A 21481-nucleotide genomic window follows, 5' to 3' on the forward strand; every position below is an offset into this window, starting at 1 on the left:
TCTTCCATGGGGTGCAGGGCCCAAGCACTTGGGCCATCCTCCACTGCACTCCCTGGTCACAGCAGAGAGCTGGCCTGGAAGAGGGGCAACCGGGACAGAATCCGGCGCCCCGACCGGGACTAGAACCGGTATGCCAGCGCCGCAAGGCAGAGGATTAGCCTAGTGAGCCGCGGCGCCGGCCAACTTCATGTATTCTTAAGATTTCTTTTTGGTTTTAGTTGGGAGACAGACTTCATATATAAAACCACAAATATTTCCACATAAAACAATAAAAATTAGAGAATGGATGATATTTATACCATAAAAAGAAGAAAAGCCAAGCCAGAAGTTGAAATTGAGTCCCATCTCTAACTAGGATAACTAGTCCCATCTCTATTGCTAGATTTTAAAAAAATATAATACTAAATCTGTGCAATTTGTCACTCTAGGGCATTTATGTAATCTACATTATGAGTTCTTATGATATGAAACCTACAATACAATGGATGTGTACACCAAGGACAACATCCAATTGTCCACCAGGATTGGAACATTTGGCTCAGGTAGGATAATGTATGTATTAAATTATTTGATCCATAATAATATGAACTTAGATTTTTCAGAATATACTTTCTGCCATAAAACATTTTGACTGTCAACTAAAATGTTATAACTTAAACATTAAGATCTTTATATTTTAATTTAAATGTTCATTTTTGAGGTAGTAAGCATGTTAAATGTTACAACAATGTTACTTACAAATTTATTTCCTGGGGAACCCATTTAAAGATAAACACCTACTGTTTAGAGTAGAAAATTCAATTTCAAGAATGTAATTTAAAATTTACTTCAGTAATCCTCATTTCATCTAGTGCTTGTTACAAGAAGCTTCAAATGTGAATGTGAAATATGGAAGCTGATTTAAAAATGTCTCCTGAATCAAATGTTATGAGAATAAATTACTATTTGTTCATGCTACCCATTATGATTAAATTTTCTGTTGTACTGTCCCAGAATAATTAACTTTGACAATTCAGATGTCTGTAATTTTTGGCCACATCTTATTTTGTAACATTTTAAAAATGAAGCATGAGTGTTTCTTCTTGAAAAGATGGTTGACATTTTCAAAACTGAACTACAAGTTGGTCCCAAACTTGAATTGGACTAATAGCATTTTTTAAAATTTGATAAAAACTAAGATTTTTATTTCAAATTACACTATAGATATTTCTCTCTGAATCTCAAAAATCTAATAAAATTGGTTAAAAGTTTTGTTAATCAAAATATTGAGTACACTACTAACAAGATAAAACCAATTATAATCCAATAATTGTGCATTTTTCTATTTCTAATGTAAAATATTATGATGTAATATTAGGCTGCTATAATATGCAAGACATGTAACAGAACAAAAAGCAGAAATGTAGCTCACATATCATTTACTTTAAATACTTTAAATGTAAAGTATTCATTTGTGTTGATGCATTTAAATTTATTTTGAGTACTTCATATCCAATATCTTTATTTTCTATTCTAATAGATAAATCAGTTAGTAGTGTGTCAACGTTTTGATATGGAAGGTACGTACCAAATACACTGACATATCCATTGTTGACAATATACTTTGATTGCTTTAGTTAGTGCTTTTGTTAGTTAAAGTGCTTCTTATATCTGAGGGAAACTAAACCATGGAAGCATAAAGAGGATATAGAGGTCTTCAGATGGTAAGAAGGTAAATGCAGCAGTTTTCTTCTGATAGGAAAGGCTCCATGACCATTCTTGAAAATTCTGGTCGACACTTTCAGTTTTGCTAAATGTAGGTCTAACTGATGAAATGATTTTTCCATCCTAAATTCCTCAGAGGTTTTTCTGAGCCCAGAGTCTTCAGTACTTTTGCCGGTAGAAGCAGAACGCAGCTAAGTTTCTGAGTAGTCTAATTCTTCTCTCCAGTCTGGGAAATTAAACTATCCTTTAGAGTCCCACTCTTTGTGTTTATGCCAACTTAGTACAAGTATTTCCCTCATGCCAATGAAACTAAAGTATGTAAACAAAAAGGAACGTTTAGTTTGTAAAATTGTATTATCACAATTGATGAGCTTCCTTATATACATTAATGGTTGTAGGATTAAAATAGGCATTTGTGATTTAACTCACAAAAGCTTTTCGATTTAAACAAATTATAAAATAGTATTTTCTCGGGTTTTCATGCTGCATGTCACTAAAACGTTATATTTTAAGCATAATAAGATCACTTATTCATGCATGTGTTCATTGTACGTACACGATCAAAGAAGATTCTAATCTGAGCTGACCCTGAAGGGGTGAGGCACTAATATACCTAGATAAAACACTTACTGGAGGGGGGGTCACAAAAGTCATGAGATAAGTTAAAAACTAGTCTGAGAATTCAAAGGAGAGAAATAGCAGCAGTTACTCATAATTTAAGAAGTCACAGATATAGTGGGAACTATATCTACACACAGTGCAGAAGGAACTCGTTCTCCAAACCAGTGATTCTCAAAGTGTGTTCCCTGAAATAGAAGCAGAAACATCAACTGAGAATATGTTAGAAATTAAAACTCCCAGCCTCCATCACAGATCCACCCAGTCAGAAAACTGAGAGTTATAGTTCAATAATCCGCACTTTATCAAGCCCACCAAGTGATTCTGATGTAGGCTAAAATTTTAGAACTGCTCTACATGATTATAATGTCATTTAAATCAAAACTACTCAATTATTTCAAAGAATAACATAGTTCTGTTTTACTAAGGAGAATATCTCCAAAGTATATTGCTAAGTGTTAAAAACTAATTGCAATGCATTGCAGATAATAGTGGGTGTTTGTGGGTGTTTGTTTGTATGTGTGAGTGTTTAAACCACAGAGAGATTTGGGATATGCTTGGAATACTTCTGGGAGGTATACATGAACTTATAGATGGAAGGGAAAAAAGATATGGATAGAAAGAAAAAATTATTTTTTCTTGTATGCTCTTTTGGAATTTTAAAAATTTCTGCCAGATATATGCAATTCTTAAGCATAAAAAGAAATTAATTTTAAAAGGCATTCAGAAAGTATCTTCATAAGTTTTCAATCATGATTTATCTTTCATTATCAAGTAAAAATAAATGCTTTTCAAATGTATTGGCCACAAAATAAAAATATAGTTATATTCATATGCTGGTGAAATCATTAAAATGTGAGGAAAATACATAATTACCTATTTCAAAGTTTAGCAGTAAAATGAGATACTAAATGTGCACTGGAATAACATATATTACTCATTTAAGAACATGTGAAAAATTTCAAGAAGGAGAAGAAAAAATTATCCATGCACAGCTACTGACACATTTTTTCTAAAGGCTTCTTAAGGTTACCATTTTTGTGAGATTTAAAAAATATCACTTTTAATCATTTTCCATGAAATTTGTATCCTTTCAATTTTTATGTTTCCTTATCATAAAAATCTAGAATTTAATTAGCTACATAATAATGCTCAAGATGGGGATACAACAAGTTGTCTTTTTTGGATGCATACTTTGTTTCCACATTCTACTGCAGTAGTGAATATTTGCTGCCTAAAAGATTTTCTTAAATTTTATGATTAGTTTGTTTTTATAATCACCAAAATAAAATTATTAGAACAAATGATAACACTTCCTTTTGCTTGCAGAAGAGTTCATTTTAATTATTATCTTATATGAATAACAGAGAGTGCATCCCACCTCTCTCAATTTAGCATAAGTAAACTATTTTTACTTTTACTATCCTGTTGGAAGGATAAGACAAAGAGTAGTAAAATTTAACTTGGTTCAAAACATAATGTGTTTACATCACTGAAATTCAAAATAATACAAAAGAACTATGCATAAAATTTTAGCAATGAAAGGAATCATAGTGATAGCAAACCCATCTCTTCCATTTTCCTAGATGGGCACCCTAAGATAAGTGAAAGCAAGATAATTAAAGCCAGGTAGTTTACTATCCAATATAAGTTGCATATTTCACAGTCCTTTGATATGCAATTTATACATCTTATATAAATATGACTAATAAATTACCATATTGTTTCATTCTTTAGAACTCGGTCATTGGGAAATTAGTAAAACATATGATGTCATGAATAATCAAGGACATAGAATTTATTTTGCAGAAGAGAAAAATAATTGGTTCCTTCAAAAGATTTGTGGGACTGTAAGACCTTTTACTATGACAATTTACGACAACGTAGGTCAAGATGTAATTACTATACATAAAGCTCTGAGATGTAGCTCTTGTCTGAGTAGCTGCTGTCTACAAAAGGTCAGTAAATATTATTTATACAATATGATTTAAAATACATTTGAGTTGTTTCAAAATAGCCCTGACACTAGGCAGTATGACAAATTCAGATACTAGGTTTGGCTACAAAGGGTTATCTGGAACGAAAATTGCTTGAGAGAGTTAAATTTTCATACCATGTAGGGTGAAACTCATGTACCACACATGTCATCTTTTTCATGAACAATGTTTGTAAGATCTTTTCTGTTTTAATACAACTATGAATCTACCCAAAGCTTGATTTTGACCTGTGTCATTTGTGATCAAATAAGTGACAGTTTGAGGCTTCTCAATTGTATAGTTCCTGAAATGCTTCTTTACCATTGTTTTGGATTCTTTTGTAAGACAGTCAGTCAAGTATAAGCAGAAGGATACAGGAGAGAAACAGGGAAACAAAGTATAATTACTCACAGGTCCTAGAGAATAGAGTTCAGGAGCCACAATGGGACCACATGAGAGGCCATCAAGAGAAGACACTCAATCAAAGTGGGTGAAGAGAAGAGAAAGAGAACTAGGGCCAATGGCAGGTGTTATTATATTTTTTCATCTATCTATCAGCCTACCTATTCATTCATCCAACCAAACATTCATCCACCCAATCATCCAATTCATTCATTCATTCTATCTATCTATCTATCTATCTATCTATCATCTATCAGCTATCTATCTCTATATTTACACAGCAGTGGAACAATGGAGGAGAGAGACTCCAGAAATAATTGAGACAATAGATGGAAAATGTCTTTCGTGTCTCTCCCTCCTTCTCTCTCTGTCAGTCTGCCTTGCAAATAACTAATATTTATTTAAAAAAAAAAAAGCTGCCAAGACATTTAATGGGAAAAAGGAATGTTCTGCACTGTGAGTATAGTATACCTATCTTTGCACTTAGGTCTTCTTTAATAATTTCCAGTAATGACTAGTCATGTTCAGTGCTTAGGTCTTTCACATATTTTCATAGGGATTTTTTTTTAGTTATTTCATGTTTTTTAAAAAAAATGTAAATAGCATTTCTAATTTACTTTTCCCATTTTTATTATTCAAATTGCACACCAAATTTGTCATTGTATATTGAACCTTTACTCTTTGGCCTTGTCAAAATCACATGAATTCTAGTGGATTTTTTGGTAGACTCATTAAGGTTTTCTATAATTATGTAATATGAATATACAAAGTTTTCTTCTTTTGCCATCTTGTATGCACGAATGCATGTATTGCATGTATTTATTTACAGCCTTTTGTGCTAGTTGGAAACTGAATTGCAGGTATAATGTTCAATATAAGTAGAAAAGAATAGGAAAGAAGAAGGGAGTTGGTGTTGTGGCACAACCCATATCTGAGTGCCAGTTCCAGTCCCAGATACTCTACTTCTGATCCAGGTCCCTGCTAACGAGCCTGGAAGGGGAGCAGAGGATAGTCTAAGAGCTTCACCCCTGCTACTCATATTGGAGATTGGGTTGGAATTCCCAGCTCCTGGCTTCAGCCTGACTTAGACCCTGCTGGTTGGGCCATGTACGGGGTGAACCAAGGATGGACGTTGTCTCTCTCCATTGCTCTTACTCTCAATCTCTTTCTCTCTACCTTTCAGAAAAATGAAGAAATATTTCTAGGTCTGATCTGATTTCATCATCATTTAAAAAATCATCTATTACTTTTCACTTTATGTTTCTGTGTGGGAGCAAACTGTTGAAATCTTTACTTAATGTATACTAAACTGATCTTCTGTATATTAAGAGAATCGGAAATGAATCGTGATGTGAATGGAAGGGGAGAGGGAGTGGGAAAGGGGAGGGTTGCGGGTGGGAGGGACTGTATGGGGGGAAGCCATTGTAATCCATAAGCTGTACTTTGGAAATTTATATTCATTAAATAAAAGTTAAAAAAAAGAAAAAAGAAATAAATAAGAAAGAAGATAGGCCTTTCTTTCAGTTTAAAAATAAGGGTTGTATAATTTTACATGTTAAAAACTAAAGAAGGTTTCTTCAAAGTTGGCTAATTCAGATATTTTAAGAAAGAGTCATGCCAATGGCTTGAAATAGAATACAAAATACAAGAAATTTTCTTAGTTTTTTTGTCTTGTGGTATAAAGATGGTGATTGCTTTTGTGGGTGTTCCTTGGATAGCACGGTATAGGCAAAAAGTGAAGTGAGATCCTACTTTATTCCCCATTTTTTAATTTTTTTGCTTTATTTATATTAAGGAAACATTCAATATGTTTCACATATATAGTTTTAAGGACATATTGATACTTCACACTCTGCCTTCTCACCCTCCCTTTATTGTGCTCTTCCTCCTCCTTCCTTTATTATTTTTCTTTTAATTTTTCAATGACATACATTCAATTACTTTGTAATAAGAAGCTTCATCCTCTACTAAGTAAAGAATTCAACAAGTAGTATGTAGAAAACCACTGTTCATCAGGAGCAAAGACAAGGGCTATAAGCAATAATCAAATCTCAAATTGTCCATTTCACTCATACGCTTTTTTTGCGTACTATATATTTGTTACCGCAAATCAGAGAAAACATGTGATATTTGTCCTTTTGAGACTCACTTATCTCACTGAGCATAATGGTCTCCATTTTCATTTATTTTGTTGCAAAAGACAGGATTTCATTTTTTATGGTTGAATAATATTGTGTACATATACCAATCATCAGTTGATGGACAAATGAGTTAATTTCATATCTTAGTTGTTGTTAATTGAGCTACTGTAAACATAGGAGAACAGATAACACGTTCATTTTCTGGTTTTATTTCCTTTGGGTAAATTCCAAGAAGTGGAATGGCTGGGTCACATGGTAGATCTATTTTCAGATTTTTGAGGAATCTCCATACTTTCTTCCATAATGGTTGTGCTGGTTTGCATTCCCAACAATTAATAGGGTACCTATTTTCTCCACATTTACATCATCATTTGTTGGTTTTTGATTTTTGGGTAATAGCCATTTTAACCTGGGTGAAGTGAAACCTCATTGTGGTTTTTATTCATGTTTTCCTGATGGTGAGTGATCCTGAGCATATCTTTTCATATGTTTCTTGGCCAATTGCATTTCATCTTTTGAAAAAAGTGTTCATTCGTAGCCTTAGCCCACTTCTTTTTTATTTTTATTTTTTTGCTTTTCTCTTAAGTATCTTTCATTCTACAGAACATTTTAATATTTTGAGTTATATTTTTCAATCCTTTTCTGTTATGATTCCTAGGCTTATAACATGTTAAGAAGACATTTCTTAGCCCACTTCTTAACTGGATTGTTTTTGTTTTTTGATTTTGCTGTTCTGGATTTTCTTGAGTTCATTATATACTCTGTTGGAGAAGATTCAAGCTTTATCATTGTGTATTGTTATCTTTAAATTTTTAAAGCTATCTTTCATTAGATTGAGGAGTACCCCATCTATTTCTAATTTTCTGTTTCTTATTATAAAAAATTTTTGTAGTTGATCAAATCTCCCCCCATACACACGTACACGCACGTACACACTCATTTGTTATTCTATTTTTTAAAGATTTATCTATTTTTTTGAAAGTCAGTGTTACACAGAGAGAAGGAAAGAAGGAGAGACAGAGAGAAGAGAGGCGTTCCATCCACTTGTTCACTTCCCAATTGGCTGCAACAGCTGGAGCTGTGCTGATCCAAAGCCAGGAGCCTGGAGCTTCTTTAGGGTCTCCCATGTGGGTGCAGTGTTCCAAGGATTTGGCCATCTTCTACTGCTTTCCCAGGCCATAGCAGAGAGCTGGATTAGAAGTAGAGCAGCCGGGACTCACCTGGCACCCATGTGGAATGCCTGCACTGCAGGCAGAGGCTTTACATGCTATGCCACAGCGCAGGCCCCTCATTTGTTATTCTGATCATGTTATTTCCCCCATTATTCAAGTATGGTACCTGTATCTGCCATTTTCTTCAATGTTAAAGTAATCTTGCATTTCAGGGATAATCCTACTTGAACATGTTTGCCAATTTAAAAATATTTTGCTGGAATTAATTTGCTAAGGCTTAGGGTCTATGATTATAATTTTAGGTTGGTCATTTTCCTTTAAATCTTTGTATGGCTTTGACAATGGATAATGGTGGTTTCATAAAATGTTGGCAATTTTTCCTTATATGTTTTTCTGAAAGAGTTTGTGCAGGATTTTTATTTTATTTTTCTTGGTTTATTGTATTCAACACTGAAGGGATCTGTGTGTGTGTGTGTGTGTGTGTGTAGGATTTTAGTTTTAAATTCCAAACTTCTTTAATGGATTTAGGAACATTCAGGTTTTCTATTTTGAGACCATTTTTGTAATTGATGTTTTTCAAGTAATTTTTCCACTGAAGTTGTTGAATTTATTGGCATAAAGTTGTCAATACAGTTCCTCATTGCTGTTTTAAGTATGAAAATTTTGTAGTGCTAATCCTCCTTTCATTTCTGACAGTTTACTTTTTTTTAGATTTATTTATTTATTTGAAAGGAAGAGTTACAGAGAGGGAGAAGCAAAGAGAGAAAGAAGTCTTCCATCCGCTGGTTCACTCCCCAAATGGCCACAATGATTAGAGCTGTGCTAATCAAAAGCCAGGAGCCAGGAGCTTCTTCCCATGTGGGTGCAGGTCTCCCATGTGGGTGCAGGGGCCCAACAGCTTTCCCAGGCCTTAGCAGAGAGCTGAATCAGAAGTGGAGCAGCTGGGACTTGAATCAGCGCCCATATAGGATGCCAGCACTGCAGGCATCGGCCTCATCCACTATGCCACAACGCCAGTCCACATTTCTGAAATTTTAACTATGTTTTCTTTCTTTTTTAAATTCTTAATTTAGGGCCGGCACCACGGCTCACTAGGCTAACACTCCGCCTTGCGGGGCAGGCACACCGGGTTCTAGTCCCAGTTGGGGGTTCAGATTCTGTCCCGGTTGCTCCTCTTCCAGGCCAGCTCTCTTCTGTGGCCCAGGAGTGCAGTGGAGGATGGCCCAAGTGCTTGGGCCCTGCACCCACATGGGAGACCAGGAGGAAGCACCTGGCTCCTGGCTTTGGATCAGCGCAGCGTGCTAGCTGTTGCAGCCATTTTGGGGGGTGAACCAACGGAAGGAAGACCTTTCTCTGTCTCTCTCTCCCTCACTGTCTAATTCTGCCTGTCCAAAAAAAATTTTTTTTTAATTTAAATGATTTTATTTAGTTTTAAATAAAACTTAAAGAGCCCAGTCAATTATTGCAGAGCAGATAGTACAGGGTGAATTTGGAGCTGAGAAGTAGTAGTTGATAATTGACAGTTATTTAGAGATCTATTGACTTCTATTTTTTAATCTTTTATCTTCCTGTCACTTATCATTTAATTCTATTATAATTATAGGATATACTATGTATTACTTAATTTTTTTTTCAAATTTGCCAAAAATTAGTCATTGGGCCAGTTATATGGTCTACATTGTTAAGTGTAACTTGTGGACTTGTGGACTTGTTGCTATTGTTGGATGCAATGTTTTATAATTTCAATTAGATAGAGAATTTTATTAGATAATTCGTATCTCCTGTGTCCTCCCTGGTTTTCTGCCAATACTCTATGGTCACACACACACACACACACAAACACACATGCACAATTGTGTAACAATTTACCAAAAACTTAATCAGCTTGAAATTAAAAATAAGCTATGTTATATTTTCTGCAATCATAAATTAGTGAATGCTTGGCTAATTCATACTTTCTCATTGAGTTTCAATTCAAATATCTGCTGTGGCTACAGTCATCAGAAATGTCCCAAGATAGGTCACTCAAATGACATTGGAAGAGGGTCTCACGCCCTTGTTAACTACTGGCAGTGAACCAGTGTGTGGTTTTTCTTTATATTCATCCTGCTTGGAAACTGATGAGCTTCTGGGACCTGGAAATGTGGGGATTTTTCACCAACTTCAAAAATGGCTTCTCATTGTTTACTCAAATATATTTGATTTCTCTATTATCTTCAGTTATAGATAGACTAAACTGATATTTTCCAGAGACTCTGAATCAGTGTGCATTTTTAAAAATTTTATTTAATTACACAATAACTATTGATCTGTCCTTCAAGTTCACCGATTTGTATTCCAGTATTTTATTACTTATTACTGTCTTTTTCAGTTCCAGGCATTTTACTTGGTTCTTTAAAAAACTTCATGCAGATCTTCCATGTGGGTGGTAGGACCCCCAAAACTTCAACCATCATATGCTACCACCTAGGGTACACAATAGTAGGAAACTAGAATCAGGAGCCAAAGTCAGGAATTGAGCTCAGGTACTAGAATTTGGGATGTGGGTGTGCTAAGTGGCATCTTAACCACTGCACCAAATGTTCACTCCTTATGTTTTGATTTCTTTGCTATGACATCTCCCTCTTCTTTATGATGAGTGGTCAAAGAATTGCCCAGAAATGAAACAAAAATAATTGAAACTGGAGAGATCCATCTAAGACCAATTCACAGTGGAAAGAGGGCTCTCCCTCACCTTCCACCTCTTTTCATAAGGAAAGGTGTGGTATGCCAGTTGAGTATATAAATTGGGTGTAGTCTGAGCATGCACCCTTGTCTTGGATGCAGCAGGTGCATCCTGTGAAGATGGGCATATCAGATCAACAATTAAAGGGATAAGGCGACCGGTGCTGCAGTTCACTAGGCTAATCCTCCTCCTTGCGGCGCTGGCACACAGGGTTCTAGTCCCGGTCAGGGTGCCAGATCCTGTCCCGGTTGCCCCTCTTCCAGGCCAGCTCTCTGCTATGGCCAGGGAGTGCAGTGGATGATGGCCCAGGTCCTTGGGCCCTGCACCCGCATGGGAGACCAGGAGAAGCACCTGGCTCCTGGCTTTGGATCAGTGCGGTGCACCAGCCGCGGCGGCCATTGGAGGGTGAACCAACGGCAAAAGGAAGACCTTTCTCTCTGTCTCTCTCTCTCTCTCACTGTCCATTCTGCCTGTCAAAAAAAAAAAATTAAAAAATTTTTAAAAAAGGGATAGAGCTACATTGCAGAGTTACAAGAATTCAAGCTTATCTAAACTTTAACTAGTTATGCCATATCAAAGTGTTCTTTCAGTCCCTCTCCTCAATATTTTATATTAGAATTTTTTCCCAAAAGGTGGTGTTCCCTGACCAGAGCACTGGAGTGAGAGTGGCATCAGCTTTCTCTCTCTTCTCTCTCTCTCTCTCTCTCTCTGCTGGTTTTCAGAATCTCCATGCTGTTTGTAGTTACTGTAACTTCTTCACTGAAGCTTTTCCTAAGACAATCTTCTAGAAACACAGTTGTTCCCTGTTGTTCTAAAACATTTTCCTGGCTGACATACATGTACAACCTCCCTACTCAGCCATCTTGATCTCTCCTATCTCAACCAGTCTCTATTGATTCTAATGAACTGAGTATTAAACAAATGGAGACAATTAAATGAATTATTTGTCTTGTCAAAGAGGTATGGAAGTGCTTGGTATATTTGATAATAAAACATTTTTGGTATTATTGGAGTTTAAGAGATATCTCACGTTCATGACAGTTAAAAAAGTGATTCTCATAAGTGGCTAAAGAAGGTGATTAACACCTCACATTTGCAAATAGAATGTGAATTTCAGAGACTTTAGTTGCTTATCCATATTTCAAGCAGTAATAAACAGCATGGATATGTCTTCAGGCAGGGGTTTTAAACATGAAAACCTCAGCAGGTGCCGTGCCTTACTTGTCTAATCCTCCACCTGTGGCGCTGGCATCCTGGGTCCTAGTACCCGTCAGGGCGCTGCATTCTGTCCCGGTTGCTCCTCTTCCAGTCCAGCTCTCTGCTGTGGCCCGGGAGGGCAGTGGAGGATGGCCCAGGTGCTTGTCCCTGCACCCTCATGGGAGACCAGGTGGAAGCACCTGGCTCCTGGCTTCGAATTGGCGCAGTGCGCCGGCCGCAGCACACCGGCCATAGCAGCCACTTGGAGGGTGAACCAAGGGAAAGGGAAGACCTTTCTCTCTGTCTCTCTCTCTCTCACTGTCTAACTCTGCCTGTCAAAATAATAATAATAATAATAATAATACCTCAAGAGTTATTCACTTATATGTCTTTTCCCAAGTATAAGAGATGCCTTAAAAACAGAAAATTCAGTTTAAATATACAAAATTTCACTAAAAAGGTAGCACATCACTAAATACAGCATTATAGATCTAAAATATCTCATTGGATCAATGTTATATTTTTTAATCTTTTATAGCTAAAAGTTGAGGCTCCACCTGGTAAAAAAATTGGATATGTTTATCAATATTTTCATCCATTTTTACCAAAGTTCAAAATAAAAAATGAGAATAAGGAAGATGTCATGAAGATCAGAGGGCCATGTTTGATTTCCAGCTGTGTGAGGAGCCTAAATTTTAATGTGAGTAATTCATAACATTTGAAGATCACTATGTTCAAATTAGCTAATTACTTTATTTTTATAACACATATAATTAGTAAATGTGTTTAAAGGGAAAACTTTATAGTGTTTGCCCTTTTAAAAATTTTAAATCACTAATTCATAATATATGTTTGACTAAGCCCTACAAACTCATGTAGCTTATACAATATCTTAAATTATCTTCTAAGTCTATAGTTAACAAATAAGAAATTTGGTATTTATGATTTCAAAGAATATTAAAAAAGAAAATTAAAGTATAAATTGAGATGTGGATAATTATAGATGCTATTTTATGATAATAGTAATATTAAAGTTTATACATTTAATAAAATTTTGAAGCCTGTATGATATAATGTTTAAAAAATTGGTTGTATTTACCAATTAACCTTTCAAATTATGCCTGATATAGAGATCAAAATTTGTGACAATAACTACTAACTATATAACTAAATAACTCACCACATACATTTAAATCTAAAGATTCCTAAGAATATTGTGCTGGTTTAGTAACATATTACATGTGTTCCTCAAACTTTCATCAATGACATCTGTGTGTGTGTGTGTGTGTGTGTGTTTGAAGATGTATTTATTTAGTTGAAAAGCAAAGTTAGAGAGAAGCAGAGGCAGAGATAGGGAAAGAGAAAGGTCCTCCATCTGCTGGTTCACCCCTCAGATGGCCACAAGGACCAGAGCTGGGCTGATCTGAAGCCAGGAGCCAATAGCTTCCTCCAGGTCTCCCACGTGGGTGCAGGGGCCCAAGAACTTGGGCCATCTTCTACTGCTTTCCCAGGCCACAGCAGAGAGCTGGATCAGAAGAGGAGCAGCCGGGACTCAAACCGGTACCTATATGGGATGTCAACACTGCAGGTGGTGGCTTCACCGGCTCTGACACAGCACAGGCCTCCTTTGTGTGTTTTTAATATCTAAGATGCCTGAGAAATTTACATAGAACCTAATATGCTACCTCATTTTCAATCTTTCCCTAGAATTATGTCAAATCAGCTTAGTAATAAGGATTCTGATTGTCACCTGTATATACTGATAAAGTAAAACATCCGAAAGCAAATTAGTTGTACCAATCTGTTTAGTTTGGAAAATAATAAAATGAGCACATAGAACTCAATTTCAGGTAGAAATCAAAGTAACAGAGTGTATATGTGTAAAACTCTGGAGGCCAAGACTACTTTGGTTCATTTTCACTGACGTCAAATAACAAAGCCTTTTGTGTACATTGTTTTGTATCTCACAATTTATGCAACAAGTTCCACTTTATTCTAATTTCTAAAAAACCTACTATTTATTCTAAAGTTGAAGCAAAAATAATTTTAAAGCTGGCCTTATTGTGTAAGCTTTAAGAATGAGGAACAAGAAAGGGAGCACATGATTTTATGAGAAAATCATCTTGTGCTTGAATGCAAGCAATCCTTCAAGGCTTCTGGCTATGAAAAAAAAAGGAGAGAGACAAAGTAGCAGCTAGTTATAGGACAAAGAGTAGCAACTGAGTTTCTCATTCATCTCATGTCCAAAGTTTAAGGGGGCACCAAAATCACTACTGATTAAGGCAAATGATCCCTAAATGAATAGTTTTTTTTTTTTTAAAAAAGATTTATTTATTTATTTAAAAGTCAGAGTTACCCAGAGAGAGGAGAGGCAGAGAGAGAGAGAGAGAGAGAGAGGTCTTCCATCCACTGGATCACTCCCCAAATGGCTGTGATGACTGGAGCTGGGTCAGATTGAAGCAAGGAGCCATGAACTCCATCTAGGTCATCCACATGTGTGGAAGAGGCCCAAGTACTTGTTCTATATTTCACTGCTTTTCTCAGGTGCAGTAGCTGGGTGCTGGATTGGAAGTGGAGCAGCTAGGACTCGAACTGACACTTAATATGGGAAGGCTTAACTTCTGTACCACAACCCAGGCCCAGTAAGCTGATTTTCCTTTTACACAGAAGAGGCCAGATGAGAGGGAAAGTGTGAAGATACAGCAGAGGTTAAAAATTTAATAAATCCAGTTTCTTATGAACTTTGTACCGGCCCTTAGACTCAAACAGGGAATTAGCCTCAACGGGGCAGAGAGGTGGCCCATTCTTCACAACAGGAAATGTTGATATGGAAGCAATAAGCATGTAAGGCTGATCTGGGAGTTCAGAATGTTCTTGGCTGGTAGCTTCTGTTTTCTCAGTAATGCAAGAGATGAGACGCTTTGATGAGGATGAGGAGGCATAGTCACAGAGCTTAAAAAAAAAAGGTGGAGAAGTCTAGACATAGCTTCTGAAAACTCTTACAAAGTTCTATGTCCCCAAACCCCTTAGCACTGCTTACCCAGCTGTATGCTACCTTGCCTTGCATAACCCTAGCCCATCACTCACTGCACTGTAGCTACTCTCTCAGGGCCTTTTTCTGTGTTGTTGATACCCTCTGCGGTGCTCCCCAGGTCCCCTATTCCTTGTATCGCTAATGCCTTGTGATTCTCCAGCCCCTGTGCTTCATGATATTGTCTCCAAGCTGCTTTCACTAAAAGGAATACCCCAGTTTGTTTAGTCTGATAATTGCTTCTCTATTGCAGTTCCATCACATCACTCCTCCTTTTCCCTCACAGCACTCCTTACAAAGAAGTGGGGTGTATCACAGGTTTCTTATATTTATGTGAGCATCTCTTATGTTGAAAGAATGATTGTTACTTGGTATGAAAAATGTGTTAGAGAATCTAGATGGGTAAGGAAGAAAAGAGGATGTGGAACAGAAGAAAGATCCAGACATCACTTATGAAAGAGTTAACAGAGTGAGAAGCTGAAAATCCAGTGGTTTTCATTTTGGAATTAGATTGATTCTCCTATGAAATTTCAGCAAAGTATATACATTAAGTGATGGGTGTGTAGCATAGACACACACACACAATTAATTGTATATAAATTGAAAATCTACTATGAGGAAGAAGTTGTCTATTTTCCTAGACCACTATATGTCTGTGTTGCATATTCATTTAATTGCAGATTATACTCGTTATCATGACAACTCATCATTTTTATCTATTAAATTGATGTAGGACTATATTCTAATCTTACACATTTTTCTCCCAAAATTATACGTTTTTTCTCTTTTAGCTGTTGTCTTTGGATGAGGAAATGGTTATTGGAAATATCTCAAGACAGAGCTCTGGGTTTGTGAAGGGACTACTAACTGATACTGGTAAATTTGGGATCCAGTTTCCATATGATCTTGATGTTAAAATTAAGGCATTGATGCTTGGAGCAAGTTTTCTCATTGTGAGTCTTTTTCTTTTATGTCTTTTATTTATTCAACAGTCAGGGGCAGAGACAGACAGAACTCCCATCTGCTGTTTCACTCTGCAAAAGTCCACAGCTGATGGAAAACACCTCTTTTATGGTATACACAATAATATCTGCTAACTTGAATAATTTGGTTTTACTTTATTTATTTAAGAGACAGACACACAAGAAGTGCTTCTATTTACTAGTGCACTCCCCAGACGGCTGCAATGGCCAACACTAGGCTGGGCTGAGCAACAGTTGGTCTCTGACCAGCGTGACACGGACACAACTATTTGTGCCACTAACTCCTGCCTTCCAGAGTGTATATTAAGCAGGAAGCTAAAATCAGGAGTCATAGCTGGGAATCAAACTCTGGAACTCTGATATGGGATGCAGGCATCTTAACCATCAGGCCAAACGCCCACCGAAAACCCATTTTATTTTAAGAGTATTTTGCTAAAAATTACATAATACAAAATATCTGGATCAATTACACTTCTTGAACTAATCTTCAGTCCCAAATTCATGTTATGGATTCAGTATCCACATTGCAAAAGAAACAAAATCAAAAGTGTCCTATAAAGGTGATCACTGAAGTTTCAGTCCTTTGCCTTGATAATATATTATACTGTCTTTGAAAACAGGAGCAAAATGATGTATTCCATGTGATGATTATTTCTCACAATTTAAAGTTTTATTATGAAATTTTTGTTACATTTTATTTTTAAAAAAGCATATTGGTAATTTGAAAACTGCAAATATTGGCTTAGTCTGGAAAAATCCAAGACCAATGTTGCAGAATGTTTGATGTCTGGAAAAAGCTGGCTCACTGCTTCCAAGATGGTGCTTTCAACATGGCATGATTCAGAAGGGGTTAATATTACACCTTCAGCTGGTCAAGACCCTGCAACAATGCCTACAGACTTCACCTCTTAATTTGATTGCACTCGAATCTAGTTTAAATTTGGTTTAGAGGATATAAACATTTAAATCACTGCAGATATGTAAACATTATTAAGAAAAAATGTCACTCTTCATTAAAATTGCATCCTAGGAACAAAACGGATATAAGAAACTATACTCCAAACATTATGAAATGATAATAAATGGCAAGAGAAGTATGCATGGCTGGGTCACACATGGCTAATAAGTAGTGTTAAGGAATTTAGGAGAAGAGAAAAATAAACAGGGTAAATACAAAAATCAGACAGCTGAAAAAAATTAGTGAACTAGAGATATATTTAAGAAAGCTGTTTATAATATAGTATTCTTTCAAATAAAGAAAATGGACAAAATAGTTAATAAATAACTGAGAAGTGTAAATTTAGTTGTTCAGAAAGGACTACATATCCCAAGTGTGTAGCTAGAGATAAGCATCTATATAAGTCAGAACAAAAGAGCAGAACTGTTAAGAAAAACAAGCAATCAAAAAGTAAAGATACATCATCCACAAGCAGACAATTAGATTGACAGCTCCCAATATGACAGAAACAGTGGAAACCAGGAGATAGTATAATAATATCTTTAAAGTATAATAATATCTTCAAAGTATTGTTTTAAAAAATTAATTCTGAAATTCTGTTTTCTTTAAGAACTCTCTTTTAAGAATTAGAGTAAAATAAAGACATTTACATTGTTAAAAGTTTTACACTATACAGATAATTTCTAAAGGAAATGCTTCAGGAAAAAGGAACATGATTTCAAAATTATCTAAAATTCAATAAAATTTCAGCACAAATGTACAATATTTACAATATTTGTGGATGTAAATATTTTTTAAAATAAAGTAAAAAGAAATGACTAATTTGTGAGGTTAAAAACAAGCAAAACTAAAATGCTATATAGAAAGTGTGTCTAAAGTATGATAAGAAGATTAGAACATTGATCCGGTGGTGGATTAAATGTACATATTAAAATTTCATAGATAACAACCAAAAACAACTGCACAGATTTCACGCTAGAAAATAGGAAAATGGCAATAAAATATAAGCAAAAAAAACACAAGCTAACCAATGAGGCAAATAAACAAGAAGGATAAAACAGTACAAAAAATAAAACTTTAAATGTTTAAAATAATACCCAGCTAGTTATATCAAGATGAACTATGTATTCTATGAAAACTTTCAAAATAACCACAATAAATGTAAACAGGAAAAAATCACCAATTAAAAGATGAAACATTAAATTTGATTTTTGAAGTGCCAATAGGCTCTTTAAAATGTAAAATAATGACACAAAAATGACATAAGGCAAATTTGTGTAAAATGTAACAGGAAAATATTAACATAAAAATATAGATGGGCTAAGTTATTACCAGAAAAATATAAAAGTAAACTTTAAAATAACTCTATAAACAGAGACAGAGAAGATAACTACTTGGTGTTAGTGGTTCTGTTTAAACAGGAGATAGTAATTCTAGCCGTGTACACACCTAATATCAACCTCAAAATATAGAGAAATGTAAAAAATTAGGCTGAAAAATCCCATAATAGGAGTTATATTCATACCTCTCAATTTTCACTAACTATATGAGAGAGAACCCTAGTACACTTACTTTAAGGTTTTTATTTATTTCATTTTTTAATTATTCAAAAGGCAGAGATATGAAAAAAGAGACAGAGGCAATGATCCTCCATTCAATGGTTCATTGATCAAATGCCCATAATAGCCAGGGCTTGAACAGACTGAAGTTGGGTGCTCAGGACTCCACCAGTGTCTCCCACATGGATGGCAGGGATCCAAGTACCTGAACCATCACTGTGGCCTCCCAAGGTACACATTAGTTGAAAGCTGGAATCAGTGGAGTTGGAATATGGAATGTGTGTGTCCCGATTGGTATCTTAACCACAACACCAAATGTCTGCCCCCAGTCAATTAAATTTGAACAAAAGTAACATGGTCAATATAATGGGTATATGTGGAACTTTGTACCAAAATCTTAGGTAGCACAAGTGTTTTTCAGATAAACATCGTTCACAAAAACTGATCTCACAGTGGGCCAAGAAGCAGGTCTCTCAAATTTCACAGACTCAATATCATTCAGACTTTAGCATCTGATCAAGTTAAACTAAACTAGACATTAATAGCAATAAACATCTTAAAATTTACATTTGGAAATATGTAAATAACTTAAGTACATAAAAGACCAGTGAACATTTTGATGTATATCAAAATATAAAATAGTACATGTCAAAACACTTGATATACAGCTCAAGATGTTAAAGAAAAATGTGTTGTTGTAAAGGCTTATCAGAGTAAAGAAGGAAAGTGATCAATTAATAAGAATATTAATTAGCTAAAACTAAAAGGTTGGTAATGAAGGAAACAGGCAGAAGCTGCTCCTGGTCTTTTGAGGGAAAAGATCTTTAACAGCAAGGCAACAAAAATCCCAGGGTGAGTCTAACTGATAAATTCAAGCATCTTAAAACTTCTGCAATCAAAACTAATTAAAATATTAAAATTACAAAGCATATAAAATACATGCTACAAACATGTTCAAAGAATAACATGCTTATGCTAAAGAAATTTTATTTACATGAGAAGAAAAATATCAAATTTGCAATAGAAATAGAGAATCTAAAAAAAATTCAAAAATCCATCAGAGAATCCATATAACAAATAAATATAAGAAAATATTTTCAAAACACACAAAAATAAGTGAGAGAGAAAAACACAAAATGTGGAATACCTTCTTTCATTTATCATATAATAAAATTTTTGTCTCTAATGATGAATGCTCAGCACTGATGAAGGTTTAGAGAATCAGGTGCACATGAGATATAAGTATGGGTTGGGGGGAAATAAATTTAAAATATCCATCAAAAACTTAATATACAGGGCAGGCCTTTGGCCTAGCAGTTATGACGCCCATATCCCACATCAGAATACCTGGATTCAGTCCCTAGATCCAGCTCCTGACTGTAGCTTCCTGCAAATGCGGATCCTGGGAGACAGCAGTGATGGCTCAAGTAGTTGGGTCCCTGCAGTCCACGTGGGAGACCTAGACTGAGTTCCTTGCTCCTTTCTTCAGTCAGGCACAGGTCCAGCTCAGGAAGTGAACCGGAAGATGGAAGCACTCTCTATCTGTCTGCTTCTGTCTCTGTCTCTGGTTTACCTTTCTCTCCTTGTCTCTCTCTTTCTCCCTCCCAAATAAATAATGTTTTAAATTTTAATGTACATATTCTTTAATGTACAGGAAAATAGTTATGTATAGTCTTTATAAGGAGCAATGTAATCTCTGTGCTACAAACTTCACTGAAAACAGCAAAGAATTGAAGCAATCTAAAATCTTAAAATATGAAATTTATTAAAAATATTTTGAGACATTTCTGGAATACAATGTTAGACATTAAAACAAATATACTAAAGGCTCAAACAAAAGGTTTTCATTTCATGACATGAATACTTGGATATTTTATACAATGAAAAAAAAACAGGATATAGGATATTATAATACTAATTTGTCTGTGTCTGAAGGAATTTGAGCCAACATATTAACAGAAGATTTAGGAAGATTGAGAATATTACATATTCACTTTTCCTTTCATCTAGTTTTCTTTAATGAGAACACATGAATGAAATATATGTATAAATATATGTATACACACACATGTACAAATGAGATCAAATTAATTGCCAATCTCAAAGGGCCTGTACACTTGAATTTATTATTTTTATATAGTTTAGATCAGACTATTATTATTATTCCATTAGAAGTTGATTTTTTGTAAAGATTTTATTTAGTTAAATGGCAGAGTTACAGAAAGAGGTAAAGACAGAGAGAGAGGTATTCCATCTGCTCGTTCATTCCTCAAATGATCGCAATGACTGGAGCTGAGCTGATCTGAAGCCAGGAGCCAGGAGCTTCCTCCTGTTCTCCCACATGGGTGCAAGGACCCAAGGACTTGGGCCATCTTCTACTGCCTTCTCAAGTCCATTAGCAGAGAGCCGGATAAGAAGTGGAGCAGCTGGGACTTGAACTGGTGCCTAAATGGGATGCTGGCGCTGCAGGCTGGGGCTTTAACCCACTGCACCACAGAGCTGGCCCCAAAAGTTGATTTCTAATGGGGCTGATCCTCACAATTCTGTGTGTTAATAAGTTTGCAACCATATTATCACAATACTGGGACCTTAAAAGCACAGTTACGTGTAATACCTGCAGGTTTTTCTAGTATGAAGCCACCCTAATTGTATTTACTTTTCAATTTCATTCTAGGACTACATGTATTATGAAATCTGTCCCTAAGAAGCAGCCTGAAACACTGTGCCAAAAATGACTTGCATTAAGTGTTGCCAGTCCTCAGCAAAATAAAAACAACTTTCAGTGAAAACATCAAAATAAAATTTTGCCACTAAAATTACTTGTATGAATTTTTCTGCATAATAAATTAAAACAAAATTTAATACATTACAATTTCGATACACGAGAGGCCTTCATAAAGTTGACATTTTTACAACGGTACATTGCCAAAAAAAAAAAAAAAGGTATGAGTGGATTTCAAAATTTTTTCTGCACCAAAATAAACCTACTCGTGATTCATTTTTCCACTAACATTT

The 21481-nt window shown here is 35.4% G+C and overlaps 1 protein-coding gene across 1 annotated transcript; it reads left to right on the forward strand.

Moving 5' to 3' along the window:
• Positions 1 to 449: 449 nt before the first annotated feature.
• On the forward strand, positions 450 to 21170 carry LOC149127127 (phospholipid scramblase 1-like). Its single transcript, XM_051818687.3, has 6 exons — positions 450 to 542; positions 1520 to 1559; positions 4060 to 4280; positions 12474 to 12635; positions 15758 to 15919; positions 21141 to 21170. Exons 1-6 carry the CDS (start codon positions 450 to 452, stop codon positions 21168 to 21170), a joined length of 708 nt encoding a protein of 235 aa, XP_051674647.3.
• The last annotated feature ends 311 nt before the right edge of the window (positions 21171 to 21481 follow it).

This window comes from Oryctolagus cuniculus, chromosome 4 (genome assembly GCF_051225735.1).
Source record: "Oryctolagus cuniculus isolate XC-2025 breed Fujian yellow rabbit chromosome 4, ASM5122573v1, whole genome shotgun sequence".
NCBI classification, from domain to species: domain Eukaryota; kingdom Metazoa; phylum Chordata; class Mammalia; order Lagomorpha; family Leporidae; genus Oryctolagus; species Oryctolagus cuniculus.

Coding starts and splice junctions, on each gene's coding strand:
- LOC149127127 (XM_051818687.3), top strand. CDS start 450: ATGAGTTCTTATGATATGAAACCTACAATACAATGGATGTGTACACCA. Junction 1,560..4,059: donor TCAACGTTTTGATATGGAAG/GTACGTACCAAA, acceptor TTCATTCTTTAG/AACTCGGTCATTGGGAAATT. Junction 15,920..21,140: donor TTGGAGCAAGTTTTCTCATT/GTGAGTCTTTTT, acceptor ATTTCATTCTAG/GACTACATGTATTATGAAAT.